This window comes from Sander vitreus, unplaced genomic scaffold (assembly GCF_031162955.1).
Source record: "Sander vitreus isolate 19-12246 unplaced genomic scaffold, sanVit1 ctg350_0, whole genome shotgun sequence".
Lineage (NCBI taxonomy): Eukaryota > Metazoa > Chordata > Actinopteri > Perciformes > Percidae > Sander > Sander vitreus.
Window position 1 is genome coordinate 103,445 of NW_027595487.1, and position 18,287 is coordinate 121,731.

Sequence of the window (18,287 nt, forward strand, 5' to 3'; positions counted from 1 at the left end):
CACCAGAGAATTCTGCCCACACTTTTAAAATAAGGTGTTCAGATAATCCCGATAGTACTCTCAGTATCTAATGAAACTGGAAAGCACAGTTGCTTAAATGCATTGTCTTGTACGCCAAGTACAAAACGAGTGATTGCAAGGAAAACCGGAAATTCAGAGTCTAGTGAAGCTAACTTGACGTGTTTCGACAACAGCACCGTACAGCAGTTGTTGACAAGCACTGGAGTGGAGGGATTGGGTAGAAATTAAAACTATATATATATATATATATATATGAATTGGCCTTTTATATATTAAATACTGAACGTGTGCTGGTATGTGCGTTTTTAACAGTCGGACAAGCTAGTGAGGAAAACCCTGGAAAACAAAATCATTGTCAGCTCTGACGGATTTGGTAAGATTTGCTATTTGTCTTTAACGTTAAAGAAGACTTAACGTTAACGTTAGACCTGATTGTAACTTGTTTACTGCTTTCACAAGACGTAAAGGAGTAACGTTAACAGATCTTTAAGTTGCTCTACTTAGCTAGCTATGCACTGAACGCTTAACGTTAACTGTCAGATACATTAGCTTGCTTACATTACAGCACTGTTGGAGAAAAGCTATGGAAACGTTACATCAATGTGACCACGTGTCGAACGCTTTTATTAAAATGCGTCCTTAAATCGTTAACCGTCATTTCTAACTGTAACACTTTAACGTTAAGGCCAAATTAACTTAGTCAAGTCGCATCAGTCATGACGGATCTTCCTCGCTAGTCGCTTGTAATCTTTATGGTAAACGACCCGTCAAGTTGCATGCCAGCTGTCTTTATCCACGGTCTTCTAGTAAGAACAAGAACAATACTTCCGTTTTTAATATTAAAAAAAAAATTCTTCAAATCTCAGAAAAAAATATGGCAGTTATTGTTTTTATGAAAGCGGTCAATACCATAAACTCTTATTTGTGGGTTAAATATGTTTAAATGCAACTATTAATCATATATATTTAAAAACACGTTTAGACTTGCGCTTTTATTTGGAATTTCAGACGCCCCAAACGGAAGTCGTGTTATTCGGTGATGTAGCTAACCTGACGTCATGTAACCGTTGATTTAACTGTATCTTACTTGGCTAATCTGTTTACATATTACGGGTCAGTTACGAGTTCACTGTATTTGTAATATATATAAATATACATGTATATCATTGAATCCCAAATATATTAATTAAGATAGCGATAATGTTATTTAGCCGTTAACGCTATTTGGCTACCTTTATTTTGCTACCTTGCTAGTTGATACGAGCTGAACTGTAATTTGCAACCACCTAAAGTATGGATACGTGAATTTGCTCTGTAGGGTTATATTATCCGAGGTGTCTCTCTCGTTTTCACAGGGAGTGCCAAAGGGAAGGGCTACGATGCTGTGCTGGGGTAATGCTTCTTACGGACAGTTAGGCTTGGGTGGGATTGACGAAGAGATTGTGGTTGAGCCACGAAAATGTGAATTCTTTCACGGGAAGCAAGTGTGCGATGTGGGGTGTGGCCACAGACACACAGCCTTCCTGCTGGAGGATGGGACAGTATACACCTGTGGCTGCAATGACCTAGGGCAGCTGGGACATGAGAAGTCCAGAAAAAAACCAGGTTGGTGATATATTTATTTATTTAGTTAGTTACTTTTATGATAATACTGGGGTATACGTGCAGTTTAGTGTCCCAAATTCCCCATACAATGTCCTTAATTAATTATGAACCTGCTAAACCACTTGTGCTACCCTAACCTGTCTCAAATAAGACCCTCATCATTTGGGACACTCAGTTTTTGGAAAATAATTTGGGACACTAAACTGTACATATGCCTAATACTTGGTGAAATCATCTATCACATTTCTCTTTGTCTTCTATTAGAACAGGTTGTGGCCCTGGATGCACAGATCATACTGGCGGTGTCATGTGGAGAGTCCCATACACTCGCCCTGAATGACAAAGGGCTGGTTTTCTCATGGGGTCTGGGCTCAGATGGGCAGTTGGGCCTTAATAACTTTGAAGAATGTGTTCGTGTGCCTAGGTAAATTCAGAAACTAATGTTTCATATTTACTGATATGCCTGAAAAGTTTTTGGCTTGTTTTGCACAACACACTATTTGGTCACTCTTTCGTGTTTAAAGACACAATTGAACAATTGAAACTAGGGCTGGCATCGATTAAAATGTTTTAGCGGGATTAATCGCATGATTGACCATAGTTAACTCACAAGTTATTGCAAATCGATCACACATTTTCTATCTGTTCTAAATGTACTTTGAAAGGGATATTTTTCAAGTTTGTAATGCTCTGGCGAGCAGGCAAGTATGCATGCTTTATGCAAATTATTGGAACAATCCAAAACAATAACAACGAATGTTCTCAAGAATAACCTCAAAGGTACTGTATGCTCAAAATATATGCTGAAAGCATAATATGGCAAAATCAAGCCCATCAAGCAACAACAGATGGGCATATTGACCTGAATGTAACATTACTGGTTAATACTAACACAATGTAGTGTTCCACTTTACACTTGTAAAGGTTAACTAAACATCAACAGACATATTGTACAAGTACATGCATACATCCAAGCGTCTCCGTTGTAAACTAGCAAGCGCGAGGGGGAGGAGGGTTCTCTGCATCAGCCGTATGCTTGGCCAGCAAGTTGTATTTGAGACTTGACGTACCGACTGGTGCACATGATGAGATGTATTCAAACCTGTTCATACATTTAGAAATAAAAACACGAACAGTGCTTATTTCTTTCTTTTCAGAAACATCAAGAGTTTGTCAGATGTACAAATTGCTCAGGTAGCCTGTGGGTATTGGCACTCCCATGCACTTTCAAGAGGTGAGGATGGTTTGTACCCACATAAAGTACATTTATTCATTCAGTTTATTCTAGACATTCTACATTATGTCTATTTCTTTTCACAGGGGGCCAAGTCTTCTCTTGGGGCCAGAATCGATATGGACAACTGGGGCTAGGAATAAACGGACAGAGCATTCCCACGCCCCAAATCATTCAGTCTCTGCAGGGCATTCCTTTTGCCCAGATATCAGCAGGTGGTGCTCACAGCTTTGCACTCACTCTCTCAGGAGCCTTGTTTGGTTGGGGGTGCAATAAGTTTGGTCAGCTGGGTCTCAATGACAGCAATGGTGGGTGGTCAACACCCTAAACTACTACTACTACTACTACTACTACTACTACTTGTGAGCATTCAAGCTCTCAACTCAGACTAATTGTCCGAAGGTCTTTTTCAGATCGGTCTTTCCCAGCCCTGCTGAAGTCTCTTAGATCGCAGAGAGTGATTTACATCTCCTGTGGAGAAGATCACACAGCAGCACTGACCAAGTTAAGTTATATATATATATATAAAATAATACCTTTTGGTTATTTGATAAGCCTACAGTGTTATGTGTGTGGAAGACCTTGGTTTGAATCAAAGTGGTTTGTGGTTAATGGTGAATTCTTTGTTTTTTTACAGCCTTGGCCTTATTTTTTAAATTTTTTATATATATAGTTTTGACCATCATTCCTCATTGTAAAAATTATATTGCTGAGATATGTTAATAGTACAGCCTTAAAACGTCTTACAGAGTCTTAATGGCTTTGTCTATTTTAACATTTCAGGCCAATTGGACACATTTTAAACAGTCACAGTTTTACCAATATATTTAAAACACTCATTTTCAAGGGAAGATTGACGCGAACAAATGATGATGAAGGCGAATGTCATATCAGTTACATCGTTAACTTTGTATGGCAATAACTTGCTAAGTGCAGAAGGTCAATGTTGAATCAGGAAGTAGTTTAAAATCGAATATGCTTTAAAATTGAGCTTTATAATCTTAACATCCAATTAATCGTCTCTTACCCCAAATCTCATCAATTAAGCAAGTAAGTAATGCTGTCATAAGTAATATGAATGGTGGACGGGATTTAAAAAAGTAATTTAGTTTCAGTCACCAGGCAACAATTTGGCTATGGGCAGCTTAACAACCATAATATTTTACCAACGGAAACATTCTTTGTCTAGTTAAAGGTGTTCTAAGTGATGTCACGTGTTTTTTAGGCTACAACATTTTCTGTCACATATAGCAAACATCTTCTCACTATCTGCTAGCTGCCTGTCCCCTGAACACATCGTAAAAAAAACCGTGGTCTCTGTAGACAGTCCAGGCTCCACAAACGGCAACAAAAACAAACTGCGCCAACCTGCACCACCAAACGTAACAAACTGTTCCAGCCAATAACCGACAAGAAGGATTTGGGGGTGGGGGTAAGGGGGGTTAGTGCGCGGAAGGGAGGGGGGGGGGACGGGATGAGGAGGAGGGAGGGGCGAGCTAGCCTCCGTTTTGTTTGAAAATACTTCGAACGTCAACAAGAAGTGACGTCACCCAACATCGCTTAGAGCACCTTTAAGTAGTTGGGGAATTTTAAAATCTCCACGGCTGGAGGATGAAGAGGCTCGCTTCCTGTCTCGTAAGTTTCTGTTGTGAAGGAGGATCTCTGCAGGTTAAAACACATCCTGTGACGGTGTAAAGTTTTCTTTAGCTGGCTGTTTCCTATTAATACAAAAAACAACAACTTATTTTTAGTATAGGATTAAAGTCACTAACATGATTGAATCCTACATGCTTTCTCAGTCAGTCCTAAGCCTGTATTCTGTGGCGTCGCGCACATTTTGGCCTTGCAGTACTGGTGTTCATGAGAAGATCAGAATAACGGGTGTTGCTGATTTTACAGGAAGGAGGTGTGTTTACATTTGGAGCAGGAGGATACGGGCAACTCGGACATAACTCTGCAAACCATGAAATCAACCCTAGGAAAGTGTTTGAGCTCATGGGAAATGTAGTCACACAGATTGCATGTGGAAGGTAAAATATATGTGTATTTGTACACATTTTAGTTCAAACATGGGATACATAAAAAATGTTGTGTGTTGACATCACCGTGCATACTGTAATATGAAATGGGTATTAAAGAACTAATCATTTTCTTAAATGACTATAAGGCAGCACACGATTGCTTTCACACCCTCCCGTGAGAAGATGGACTCATTTGGGCTTGGTGGTAACGGGCAGCTTGGTACTCGCTCCACTTGCAACAGAAAAAGCCCCGCCCCCGTCAAAGGCCCCTGGGTTTCCTGCAATTCTCCAACAGATACAGGTGAGATACTGTCAATAAAGCTGCATTCAATATTTTCTGTGGACTAGAAGGCAGAACAGAACAATGAAACTCCCAGCAGCAAATAATTGATATAACTAGCTTATTAAGCTCTTTATGGAAGATTTTTAAAATGATATATCTGGTTTGATTCACTTTGGTTTCAGAGTCTCTTTTAGTTCAGCTCTCTACCATGGCAGATAATGTATTGTGTAGGGCTGGGCAATATATTGATATTATATCGATATCGTGATATGAGACTAGATATCGTCTTAGATTTTGGATATCGTAATTTCGTGATATGACATAAGTGTTGTCTTTTACTGGTTTTAAAGGCTGCGTTACAGTAAAGTAATGTACTTTTCTGAACTTACCAGACTGTTCCAGCTGTTCTATTATTTGTCCTTTCCCCACTTAGACATTATGTCTACATTACTGATGATTAGTTATCTAAAATCTAAGCGTGAAGATATTTTGTTAAAGCACCAATTGTCAACCCTAGAATATCGCCGCAGTATCGATATTGAGGTATTCGGTCAAGAATATCGTGAGATCTGATTTTCTCCCCATCGCCCAGCCCTATATTGTGTAAACAAGCCCATGTCTGCCTACAGTCAAATACTGGGGCTGGTGAGACACACAGGCACTGAACCATACACACTGGTGGTGAACCAAAACAATGAGCTAAAAAGATGTTGATTCTCAGTGGAATCTGAAGTAGTAGCAACATTGATTAGATATTAATATAAAAAATATGATGGATCTGTAAGTTGAAACGTACTTCTACTCTATATACATAGGTCATCCCAACCTCCTCCTCTTTCCAAACATTTATTTCTTGCCATCATTGCATAACATTGCAGACTCAGAGCGGGGCTGTTTTGTCAAGAGGATTTATGCCGGAGGAGACCAGAGCTTTGCTCACTATTGCACTGCCAATGTAAGTTGTCATTATTCAAAGGCTTTGAGGTGCTTACAAATCTTATATATATATATATATATATATATATATATATTACAAGAATTGTATCTCTTAACATGCAATAAAACGATTTGTCAGCCCCTGATTCACCAGACGCTGCAAGGTTTATAAATGTTGGTCTCGTTTTTAATCATGTAGCCATGTGTATAAAGGAGCTCCTGATTATTTGTGATTTGTTTTTGGGTGGATTCAAGTCGTGCTTCATGTATTTTGTTTTGAACATCAGAGACCTGACATTTCTCAAGATGCAACATCGTGGAAGTAAATACCACTTAGATTTTGCACATTTAAAACTTTTTGCCTTGAGATTTTGAGATTTGCCTCCTTAACTTCATTTTATAACAAGTTCAAGATGTATTTATTTGTTTAAACTTTCTGTAGAAACTCCAGAACATAGACGACGTGAGGATACAAGATCCCTACAGAAAGATCTGCACCTTGAATGAGGATATTATACACAAGTGGTGCAACCACTCACCAGGAAGACTGCCACAAGAAATCTCCAAGTAAAGGGACCTCATGTTGTTGGTGTTACAGTTACTTCAAGTTCATTGTAGACGTTGTAGATGTCTTTTTTTGTTGTTTGTTTTTTCAATAATATAGTTATTAGTTTTTACATTAACAAACAAAGAACCAGACAGCTCAGATCTTGCCAAATTACAACGCAGTAATAATGTACATTGTACACGTTACAGTAGGATCACATCATATACGTCATTATTTGCATTAGAGTCATGTCAAAGGAAGAAGTTAAACAATCTATCACTTATTTGTAAAGGCAAGGTGCAGACGCCCTTTCTGCAATAGATCAACAAGCTCACTAAGAACGTAATCGAGAAGGGGTTGCCATACATTATAAAAAAAAAACCTTGTTGTTACCCTTTAAAATAGCGCTAAGATGTTCCATAGGAAAAACCTTAAATGTTTCTCTGTACCATTGCGTCATCGAGGGAGGCTTCTCCTTAATCCACTGGAACAGAAATAGAGATCTTTTTTGATTACAGTTAGACAAGTTGTCATGATTCTGTAAGTTCTTTATACGATACAACCAGTGGTGTAGTCTAGTTTTTTTGAAGTAAGTAAAATTCTGTAATTTTCCCTCCCAGGATTAGACTCTCCCGTCCCAGAGCGACGGCCCCATAGGTTTTTTTGTAACATTACCGCGTAAAGCATCAGACTTGAGTGTAGTTTAAATTTGCTTTCGTTTCATACATCTACTTTAGTGATTCACATTTGTTCATTTCAAATTTGCGCAGAGAATGACTTCCAAGCAACTGTGTTGTTGTTCCTAGGCGACCCGCAACACAGACGGGGTGAATTTATGAACGTAAGTGTGAAAGTTCTCTCACAAAACAATCATCGTTACGTAACGGTATCCTTGTGTTTTTGGAAGTGGGTATACTGAAATCCTTGACCTTTCCTGGTGGGTATACTCCTGTGTATCACGTAGACTACACCACTGGATACAACGTTATTGTCAGTTCACACCGAAAATCATTTTGCGTTCCCGAGCAGCTCCGCTCAAAAAGAAAAATCCACACAGAGCTAGACAACTATTATTGTACACATATAGTACAAAGATGAAGACATGTCAACAGCCATGGCAAAGAAACATGTTGCGTGATATCCTCAGGTCCAGATCTTAATTGGCAGCAAACTGATTTTGGATTAGCAACAGGATAGACTGATGTATTAAAGAGTTCTTAAATGCAGAGACTCTGAATCGCTGTTAGAAGGCAGAAGTTGGTATTCATAATTTAAAACATGAATGGAGTCAGAAGAGATGCTGAGCGTGCTCTTCTTGTGGATTGTTTGAAAGGACTGTGCAACAGGTTGCTAACTTTGAGTCGATTGTATAATTTAGGTTTAGGTTTAGCAGATAGGCTGCTGAGCCAGGCTGCGATGCAGTACAGCACGATACTCTGAATCACTGAGTTATAAAATAGAGAAATAATCTGGCCGCTGGTTCCAAAAGAACTAAGCCTACGGAGGAAGTACTGTAAAGGTGCTGCTGTATCTTTTTTTGCAAATGTGCTCTATGGAGATTTTCTTGTCGTCGCGCTAATGACTCGCTTTGATGATTCCTTTAGTGAGATTGACCTCGTGTTCTCCTCAGCAAGCTGCCTCAATGGATCTTTTCTGTCAATGAGGTAATCACATTTTAGATTCACTCCATTTTCATCGACAGTCTGCTCTAAAAGTCTTCACTATTATCAAATCCAATGCATTTTCTTTACTCATTTGATCCTTCTTATTCACACACTATTTGCAACTGATATGTGTCTAAATTGAGAAATCCTTAGGCTATGTTCAGACTGCAGGCAAAAGTGGCCCAAATCTGATCAGGTCAGACTTCTTCAGAAGTAGTGTGAACACTCAAATCTTGCCCAGATCTGATTGGTGTTAGACCTAATTAGTGTATGCTCATTAATGTTAACGGCTGCCATTACACAAACATTTTGAAATAGAAGCGAAAATGCTTACAGTCAGTGTGTATTGTCTAGACCAGAGCGGCTTACCAGTTGCCTTTACAGTCTTATATTAAACTGTCTGTTTCTTTTCCACAGTCATCCAGATCACTACAGTACCAGCAGTAAATGTTCAGGGGTGGATATGAACCAGGCTCGCCTCCTGTTTCACAGACTGGTCCAACAAGATCACCCTGAGATCGCTCAGCAGGTCAGCGGTCACAAACAAACCCTGCTGTCGCGGCACCATTATCCACGTTGCTGTTTCCCCACTAGTTTATTGCAACCATTACATCAAATTGATATTGTTCTATATGTTTTACATATTTGCTGTAAATGTGCATAGCAGTCCACCTGCACAAACAATTTGCAGAAATTGGGTTTCAGTTTCTGCACACCAATATTTCTCACACTATTTTCAACAGTCTGGCTGAACTGGGCCCGCCTGATCTTGTCACTGTTTTCCTTTTGTAAGATGCTCATATCATTTTTGATTTGTTGCCTGGGAACAGTTGGATTTAATTGAGATTAGTATATATTTTATAACTGTCAGTGGCGTAGCGCAGGAATCTGTGCCCCAAACATACAGTATGTACCCCCCTTCCCCTTTATACATCCATTGTCATAACTTCACATATTGCTGAATCAACAAGTAATACACAATCATCTGTAGGGGTTAATAGGGTTTATAACATTTAGATCTAAATCTGCACATCTGAAATCTCAGCATTTTCCAGCCCTCTTTTCTCAACATGTATTGAGTGCATAATGCTTTCACTATGAGGATTTACAGCATTATAGAACATTAGCATATTTAAACTTGAGAAACTTAAAGGTGCAATACGTATACTCTATATATACGAAAAAGTAGCCCCGGTATTCATTGTTTTGTCCATATTATTCATGTGGATTTGTTATTTTATCATCCTGTTTATTATGTATGTGTATGTTGTGTGTGATGTCTGTAAGCTACTGGGACCTTGAATTCCCCCTTGGGGATCAATAAAGTATCTATCTAGCTATCTATCTTAATATAAAGGTAGGTTTTATTTGAACGTTTTTGCAAATGTATTTAATTTATTGCAATGAAGTTCAATTTTCTTTTATGTTTTGACAGCAAAGTTCAACCTCAACTTTGAATTCCAGGTATTTTTTTGAAACCCTTACCCATGTTGGGTCCCTGGGTACTTAGTGAGTACTTACCCACCGCCTTTCTTAACACAGTGTTTATGAAACTAGCATTGATTCAGGAGATGCATCAATGAGGGATTATAACATTTTTCATAACAGTATATATAACTGTATACTTTCTTCTGTCCCCCTCAGATTGCTGCCAGTCTGGAGAAGAACCTAATTCCCAGACTAAGCAACTCGCCTCCAGACATTGAAGCCCTGAGACTCTACCTCACTCTCCCAGAATGCCCTCTCTTCAGTGACCGAAATAATTACGTGACCATCGCTATCCCGTTTGCCAAATCACTCCTCAGTCTGAAAGAGGCTCCATTGAAAGTGCTAGGTATTTTTTTTTTTTTTATGCCAAAAATGATCCAACAAATGTCTGCTTTTCATCTTTCTTTCTTCTCACGAAGTGTTTGGTCTTGGTATTTGCATCAGGAAACTGGTGGTCTACGTTTGAGCCCCGAGTCTTCCAGCGGCTGGTCGAGTTGTACAAGGGAGTGGTGGTGTATCTGCTTCAGATGCACAAGATGGGCATTCCTTCGGTAGAGCAGAGAATTTTCACCTGTTTCCTGGACACGTCCCTCCGACTCCTGGAGATCCTGCACATGGTGAGAAATGAAGAAGAAAGAAATCCATGGATTTGTGTTAGGACCGCTGTCGCGTGTACATCATACAGTACCTGTAAGAACTGTTGATAACATCCATTTGTTCTTTTGCTTCAGGTGAGTGAGAGAGCAGGACACATCATTCAGTACGATAAATTCTACATCCATGAGTTGGACGACCTGATAGACATCCGAAACGACTACGTCACATGGATTCAGAGGCAGATGTACCCAATGGTGAGTCCCCTGTCGATAATATCATGGTAACTACATTTGTCTACGTTTAGGCATCCGTATGAACCATTTGTTTATGCCTCTGTATCCTCAGGGTCATGATGGTGTGGTGACTCTGTGCAGGTATCCCTTTGTGTTTGACGCCCAAGCGAAGACCACACTGCTTCATACTGATGCTGTCATACAGATGCAGGTAAATAAGGAGCTGAATCTAGTGCTGTCCAACGATTTATAAAGGTGTCAATAATTCATCACCCCCCCGCCTTGTCATATTGGTAGATGGCAGTGGACCAGGCACAGATGCAAAACTTCAGCTCCATGTTCATGCCAGCGGTGGAATCTGTCAACCCGTGCCTCATCCTCATCGTCCGGAGGGAAAACATTGTTGGAGACACCATGGAAGTCCTCAGGAAGTCCAAGAACGTTGACTACAAGAAACCACTCAAGGTAAAAGCTGCAATAATAATTAGGGATGCACCGAATCCAGATTTTTGGGGTTCGGCCGAATACCGAACCCACTGGTTAAGATTCTGTCGAATCCGAAACCAAATACCGAATCCTACTCCCATCCTCAGTCCATTAACACAGTAAACACATTAATGAAGTAAACAACGTTGCAACACTCGTATTCTTTCGGATGTTTCATACGCAAATGTTTTAACAGCGGCGATGTTGTGTATTGTTTAGGGTCCTTGCCAACACGAGACAAATCGGCATTCTAAGGTTCGGCAGAAACCAAACCCCCGTCAAAAAGCTATTCGGCCGAATCCGAAGCCGAATCCTGGATTCGGTGCATCCCTGATAATAATAATTATTTTCCATTAACAATGGAGCAAATGAGTGAAGTGTATGTGAAAGGTGCTCGCAGTGACGACCCCATACACAATAACTCTGCGGGTCCTCTCAGCGTTCTAGCATCTTTCAGCTTGTTGTTTTGGCATTTTTGGTTCAGTCTCATTGCAGCAGGCAGCTGTTTCCAGCAACAACAAAAAAAGGAAGCTCTAAAAATCCACTGTACACTACCTGCCCAGCACCATCCAGCACAGAGAAAGTTAGAAAATAGTTGGTGAGCATAGTGGAGCATTTAGCTGCTTAAGAGACCGATATTTCCTTCAGAAGTTGGTGGAAACCAAAGCAGAGCTAAAAAAAAAAAAGAAAAAAAAAAGAGGGTTCGGGGAATTATTGGACTTACGTTCATCAGGTGGACACAAAACTGACTCATGCTAAATTAAAAAAATGATTTTATACAGGTTTGTTTAATTTAAGGGCTTATGTCAATATTTAACTAATGCATTGTACAGTATCAGGAAATGGCTAGATAGATGGGTTCATTAAATATGATGTAGCTTGTAAAATACATGCAGTATATTTACAAATCTGTTGCCATTTTGATTAAAACGTAAAAAGGTATTGCCGTTGCTCTAATGTTTGCGACATTCATGGCAGGTGATCTTCGTGGGAGAAGAGGCCGTCGATGCAGGAGGCGTGAGAAAGGAGTTCTTCCTCCTGATCATGAAAGAGCTGCTGGATCCAAAATATGGGATGTTTCGTTACTACGAGGAGTCCAGGCTCATCTGGTTTTCAAACAAGGTACACATTGTATACAAATATATTTAAAAAAAAATGTTTTAGCTATATTTAAGTGCACTCTGAGGGTGTTTTCACACCTGTAGTTCTGCTCTGGCCCGAATCAGTTGATGAGTTTGTAAACTTGGAGCGTTTCCCCCTTGATTGGGTTTCCTTTCACACAGAGAAAAAATGTATGTGAACCAAAATGCATCACTACTACAAACCCAGGAAGACCGTTTTCTCCCCTTATTGGTCCGATGTGTCTGGAGCAGGAGCTAGAAAGTAAATACAGGAAGAAGGTTGTGTGTTCTGTCCAAAATGACCCACACCAAAGGGGGTAAATGTTCAAGGGTTCAATCAAACCATACGCCCTTAAACGCCCTCAGTAATGGGGACAGTGAAGTGATCGTATTATGAATTTGGTCCTTTCCGTATTCCTCGCAGACTTTTGAGGACATCGACTTGTTTAACCTGATCGGGATCATCTGTGGCCTGGCCATCTACAATCTCACTATAGTGGAGCTCAACTTCCCTGTGGCCCTTTACAAGAAGCTCCTGAAGAGGAAGCCGACACTGGATGACCTGAAAGAGCTAATGCCAGATGTGGGAAGGTCAGATCAAGGAACAGTCATCTGAGGTTCCCATTTAACATGTTTATGAATGTCAGTTTACCATGGTATTTTCTGAACTGCATCTGAAATTGAGTCTTTTACTGTTCATTATATTACCACACAGAGTTATTTGAAAGATTTCACAAGTGTTCAACATATGTCTGTTTCAAGAAAATAATGTGAAACGTGTCTATTTCTTTCTCCTCTTAAACTAGGAGTCTGCAGCACTTACTGGACTACACAGAAGACGACTTGGAGGAAACCTTCTGCTTGAACTTCACAGTAAGATGACTGTCAAACAACAGTCTCTGTGGTGCATGAAGTGTAAAACGCATAGTTGTGATTTCTGTATATCATAGCAGCAATATCTAAACACGGTCTATTTTCAGATCACAGAGGAAAACTATGGTGCCACAGAGGTCTTGGAACTAGTACCGAATGGCGAAGACATCAATGTCAATCAGTCAAACAGGTTAAATTGTCTCAGTCATTGTGTTATTGTTATTGTTTAAAGGAATAGTTTGACATTTTTGGAAATATACCCATTTGTTTTCCTGCCGAGAGTTAGATGAAAAGATCAGTAACACTCTCTCGTCCGTACAGTAAATATGTAGCTGAAGCCAGCAGCCAGTTAGCTTAGCATAAAGACTGGTAACAGGGGAACAGCTAGCGTGGCTCTGTCCAAAGGTATCAAAATCCCCCTACCACCTCTAAAGTTCACCAATTAAAAGTTTGCATAATCCGTTTAAAAGAATGAAGTGTAAAAACACATTTTCAGAAATCATTTCCCAAAATGTCAAACTTAAGACTCTGTGTTTAGTGAAGTCTCTCTGCTTAAAGGTGCACTGTGAGATCCTGCATGGTTTCAGCGCAATTTCATTTTTGTCTCAAATCGTAGGCATCTCTCCTTGATCCGCTAGCTGCCTGCCCCCTGAAAACACTGTGAAAAGCGCGGTCTCGGGAGACAACACAGGGGTCGTAAACGTCAAAACACTAGAGGCACAGGCTGTGCACCAAAATACAACAAACCACTCCAGCCAATCACTGACAAGATGGTTGGGGGAGGGGGTGGGGGTTAGTGACAGTTATGGCGCTCTTCCATTACATGGTACCTGCTCGACTCGCCTCGACTCTACTCACCTTTTTTGGTTTTCCATTATGAAAAAAAAGTCCCTGGTACCAGCTAACAGGTACTTTTTTTAGTACCGCCTCAGTCGAGAGTCCAAGCGAGCTGAGCCGATACCAAAAGGTGACGTGAAAGCGACAGGCGGGGGTGTCCTGAACAAACCCGCCATTTTTAAATAGTTTAGCCAGCTGTGTTTTTTTTTTTTGCTGCCTCCAGCTTCATTTGAAACTAAATGTGTCTTCTGCCTGTGGCAACAACACCACACCTTCTACGTTCTGTGTGTGTGTGTGTGTGTGTCACGTTAGGTCACGACAGTTTACTGCGGCGCCGCTATGACAACCAGCCACGCTGAGGCGGTACTAAAATCTGCAATGGAAAACGGCCGGACAGTGCGTCGAGGCGAGTCGAGCAGGTACCATGTAATGGAAAAACGCCATTAGTCAGTTAGTCATGACTGTTACGGAAACATGGGGGGAGGGGCGAGCTTGCTCTGTTGTGTTTGGAATTTCTTTGGAACGTCAACAGAAGTGACCATGCAGGAACTCTGGTCATATTGCTGTATTCCCCCCTGTATTTTGCACATCACGTTTACGAAAATCCCTTTACTTTTATATGGATTCCTTCTTTCTTCCTCTAGGCAAGACTTCGTCAATGCATACGTGGACTACGTTTTCAACACATCAGTGGCCCCGCTGTTTGAGTGCTTCTACGCAGGCTTCCACAAGGTGTGCGGTGGAAAGGTTCTAGAGCTGTTCCAGCCAAATGAACTGCAAGCCATGGTCATTGGCAACACCAACTATGACTGGACGGAGCTCGAAAAGGTCTCGTTTCACATAATGATGAATGGAAATGTCATCTCACTTTCTTTGTCAAAATCGGACGAGTAATTGAAATGGTACACAACTTTTGTCTCTACCTTTCAGAGCACTGAATACAAAGGGGAGTACTGGGCGGACCATCCCACCATCAGGCTCTTCTGGGAGGTGTTCCACAATCTTCCTTTAGAGAAGAAAAAACAGTTTCTCTGTAAGTGCTGTCCATCCATGCATGGCTTGTTTAAAAATATATATATATATATATATCAGAGGAGCTGCTGTTTCGCAAAGCTGATTATACTTATGTTTTTTTACGTGCAGCTTGAAAAGTGAAACTCTGGCCTTTTTACAGTGTTCCTCACAGGAAGTGACCGCATACCCATTTTGGGCATGAAAAGCCTGAAGCTGGTGATCCAGCCAACCGGTGGAGGGGAGCATTACTTACCTGTGGCCCACACCTGCTTCAACCTGCTGGACCTTCCCAAGTACAGGAGTCTGGAAACACTCCGTGAGAAGCTTCTACAGGCTATAGATCACAATCAAGGCTTTAATCTCGCCTGATGGTACACAGAAATGCCTAGACTGTTGATGGCAACCACATTACCAAATGTTTTGTTTCACAGTCTGGATTCTGCTGTAAGAATTGAACACTGGGTGAAAAACGAGAAAGCCACATGGCACTAGAACTGATTTAAGAGTTGGATGTCTTACCAAACTTACGCAGGTAATCTTGACTTTGATTTTCCAGCTTTTATTTTTTTTCAGCTTTTTGCCCCTCACAGCATTTGATGCTCTATTACAAGTCGAATCACATTTGATATTGCTCTTGTAGATGATTTTCTTCATGTTTGGATAAGAGGAGTATGATGAAGCAAACTACTGGTATATAGAGTGCAGGGAATGCATACAGCAACAGGAATATCTGTAAAATTCAATGAAATGCAGTAGCACTACCTTTCTGAAGCTTATAATGTAATGGTGAGAGCTTTCTGTTATGTCTATCTATACTGGTGGGGGGGGGGGGGAGAAATACACAGTGGCCTCAAAGTTGACCAGAATTAAATCAAAACCTTTGACAGGGTCTTAACACAAAAAAACATTTTAAGCTCCATTGTGGTGGTGTGGTAGTAGTTGCTGCATGTCTACTGCAGTGAATCATATTGTATTTTACAAGACATGCTGACGTTGTGTCCATACCCTGTGCATGAAGTGTTTGAACCCAGACAATGTAAACTAACTCTTTGTTTCACATGAGTATGTTGTGACATTTGATTCAGAGCAGTTTGCTTTAGATCCGGAGTGGATTTTCTTGGCTGTCAGCCTTAAAACAATCCACGAATAAAAACAAAGTACAGCCACTGAAATAACTTGGAGTTACTTTGGGGGATAATCTCGCTTTGCCAGACTGTCCACATAGCATTCCAGGATGGGAGAAAAACCATGCTCTGGTTTATTGGCATTTCTTTAAAAACAATCACAATCGTCACGGGTGCCACTAAGCTCCGCACGGGGCCGCTGCAAAATGTATAGAAGTTGTTGCAGGAAGGAACGTGTATATTCAAAGTTGTTTTAGTCATGCGTGAGAAAACTCAGATTTTTTTTTTTTTTTAAGGACAGAAAGTGCAGTTTAGAAATCCCTCTCCCTGCCAGTGTGCGGTGTGTTTTAAAATAAAATATATTGTGTTCAATGGAAAAAGTTGCTTTACCCAGACATTTCAAAAATAATACATTTATAGCCGTTATTGCAATACCGTAATACCTTGAAACCGTGATATTTTTGCTGAAGGTTATCCTACTGTCAGAATCTCATACCGGCCCATGCCTAGATGTATAGACTCCTTTGGGGTCTATACAAAAAAGGAGTCTTCTTGGCTCATTGGTTTATTGCAACATCTTGCCTTTGGGAATTACGGCTAAAAGTTCATGATCACTGAAATTCAATGATTGTGGTACCACAAAAAGTAGCCCAGTTTAGTTTTAATAATTGAACTGGCCTTTTGTCACAGCATGATGATGAATGTTGATTGGTTCCCCAATTAAAATCTGAAAGAGTTCGATCAAGACAGTTCAGGTATACATTTTAATGATGAATGATATGCACATATTGCAGGCCATTAAGGAGGTAAATATGAAATGTCGTTTGTCCCATTTGTACAGAGCTTTTGTTAAAGTTCATTTCAATGGGGCAGCTCGTGGTGGACCAGCTGATAGTGGGAACCACAGGAAGGACAGCGCTGGGCATCTCCCTCATGAAGCCAGAACCACACAATAGCCGTGTTGTCTTCCTCACCTGCAGAGAATTATATTACGATTTCACCTGGTTTTTAAATGTATACATGCATAAAGATCAATGGGCTTTGCCTTTAAATGAACTTTACTTACAAAGACAGCCCACCAGCCTTTTGGTTCCAATGCCTGGCACAATGTGAGGGTCCTCCTTGGTACCAGCATACTCCTTGGGCTTCAGCATACTGTAGGGATCCTGTAATGTAAATTTGAAGAAACTTAGTACATGCAAGGCTAAAACACAGTATACTTGTGCGTTTTGTAGCATACCTTTCCATGTTTGAGGGCCTGCAGGGCACGTCGCTCCAGTCCAGTGGCCTGTTCTTCATCTGTTGGTACTCCTGAAAAATAAATATGGGAAAGGTTTCCATTAAAATGAATGATTCAAAGTCATCCGGTCACGTTGTGCTGTGTGCACATTACAGTCGGGCTGTCAGTCTACAGTCTACTTGCATGCCATAACTGCACGTCGGCAGTGGACGCCACCCACCCCAGCCTGCTCCTGTCCCCTATCAGGATGCTGGCATCTATCCAACAGACGCCTGCCAGAGGAGGTGGTTCTATCAAAGGCCTTTCCACGAGTTTCAATCCAAATGACCTTCATTATTTGATTCAAACGTTGTAGTTACATTAAGGCGGAACATAGGGACATGTCAGTGGTACACAGCCATATCACAGCACATAAAGTAACCACAAAACAGACATTTCATTACTGCAAGTAAATATTTGTCAAAATGCAATGTTATTTATCCTCTACATAATAAAGCACCAGTGGCAGTGAGCTAACATAATGCAGACGTCATGTATGATAAAGCGTTTTAACCACCAAACTACGCAATAAAAAAATATCACTTTAACAAGTATCTACGTGACTAACGTTACCAGTCTAACTTAACGTTAGCTCCCTCAACTCCCTCCCATGGCCGATAACAGCCGTGCTTTCACCCTAGTAGTAGCCTGTAGTACGGTCTAAAGTCTTCGTCGGTTACAAACAAACTCTTACCTTTCGCCGTGGCTATGGCACGGTGTAACGGTCTAGCTACTACATTGCTCCTCAGCTGCAATGTTGTTGTTGTACAAGCTCGAAGAAGAAGACGTGCCGCCATTCTGGTAAATCACACTTTTATGGTACCTGCTCTGAAACAACTATCAGCTGGACTGAAATGAACCCGACAACCGTCTGAGTGACAGGTGGTCGGACCAATAAGAGCAGGAATGGGGCTGCGCTAACTT

The 18,287-nt window shown here is 40.7% G+C and overlaps 2 protein-coding genes across 2 annotated transcripts; one reads left to right on the forward strand and one right to left on the reverse strand.

The window, feature by feature from the left end:
• Positions 1-184: 184 nt before the first annotated feature.
• On the forward strand, positions 185-17,058 carry herc4 (HECT and RLD domain containing E3 ubiquitin protein ligase 4). The gene is made up of 25 exons (XM_078245011.1): positions 185-394; positions 1,377-1,626; positions 1,891-2,050; positions 2,784-2,860; positions 2,947-3,168; positions 3,274-3,364; position 3,610; positions 4,760-4,890; positions 5,028-5,182; positions 6,043-6,119; positions 6,543-6,667; positions 8,252-8,311; positions 8,729-8,840; positions 9,956-10,145; positions 10,244-10,416; positions 10,531-10,650; positions 10,742-10,840; positions 10,927-11,094; positions 12,094-12,237; positions 12,661-12,827; positions 13,043-13,109; positions 13,217-13,299; positions 14,591-14,774; positions 14,877-14,979; positions 15,121-17,058. The coding sequence occupies exons 2-25, from the start codon at positions 1,401-1,403 to the stop codon at positions 15,327-15,329; spliced, it is 3,144 nt and encodes a 1,047-aa protein (XP_078101137.1). The 5' UTR covers positions 185-394; positions 1,377-1,400; the 3' UTR covers positions 15,330-17,058.
• cox5b2 (cytochrome c oxidase subunit 5B2) lies at positions 16,830-18,242 on the reverse strand. Its single transcript, XM_078245009.1, has 4 exons — positions 18,058-18,242; positions 17,325-17,395; positions 17,151-17,250; positions 16,830-17,058 (listed from the first exon to the last, which is right to left on the reverse strand). The coding sequence occupies exons 1-4, from the start codon at positions 18,158-18,160 to the stop codon at positions 16,946-16,948; spliced, it is 387 nt and encodes a 128-aa protein (XP_078101135.1). The 5' UTR covers positions 18,161-18,242; the 3' UTR covers positions 16,830-16,945.
• Positions 18,243-18,287: the final 45 nt, after the last annotated feature.

Excerpts from the sequence above, each read along its gene's own strand:
- cox5b2 (XM_078245009.1), bottom strand. The coding sequence starts at position 18,160 with ATGGCGGCACGTCTTCTTCTTCGAGCTTGTACAACAACAACATTGCAG. Across the intron at positions 17,396-18,057 it reads TGCCATAGCCACGGCGAAAG|GAGTACCAACAGATGAAGAA; the intron begins GTAAGAGTTTGT and ends TTTATTTTTCAG. Across the intron at positions 17,251-17,324 it reads AGGCCCTCAAACATGGAAAG|GATCCCTACAGTATGCTGAA; the intron begins GTATGCTACAAA and ends TTTACATTACAG.
- herc4 (XM_078245011.1), top strand. The coding sequence starts at position 1,401 with ATGCTGTGCTGGGGTAATGCTTCTTACGGACAGTTAGGCTTGGGTGGG. Across the intron at positions 8,841-9,955 it reads ACCCTGAGATCGCTCAGCAG|ATTGCTGCCAGTCTGGAGAA; the intron begins GTCAGCGGTCAC and ends TGTCCCCCTCAG. Across the intron at positions 12,828-13,042 it reads CTAATGCCAGATGTGGGAAG|GAGTCTGCAGCACTTACTGG; the intron begins GTCAGATCAAGG and ends CTCTTAAACTAG.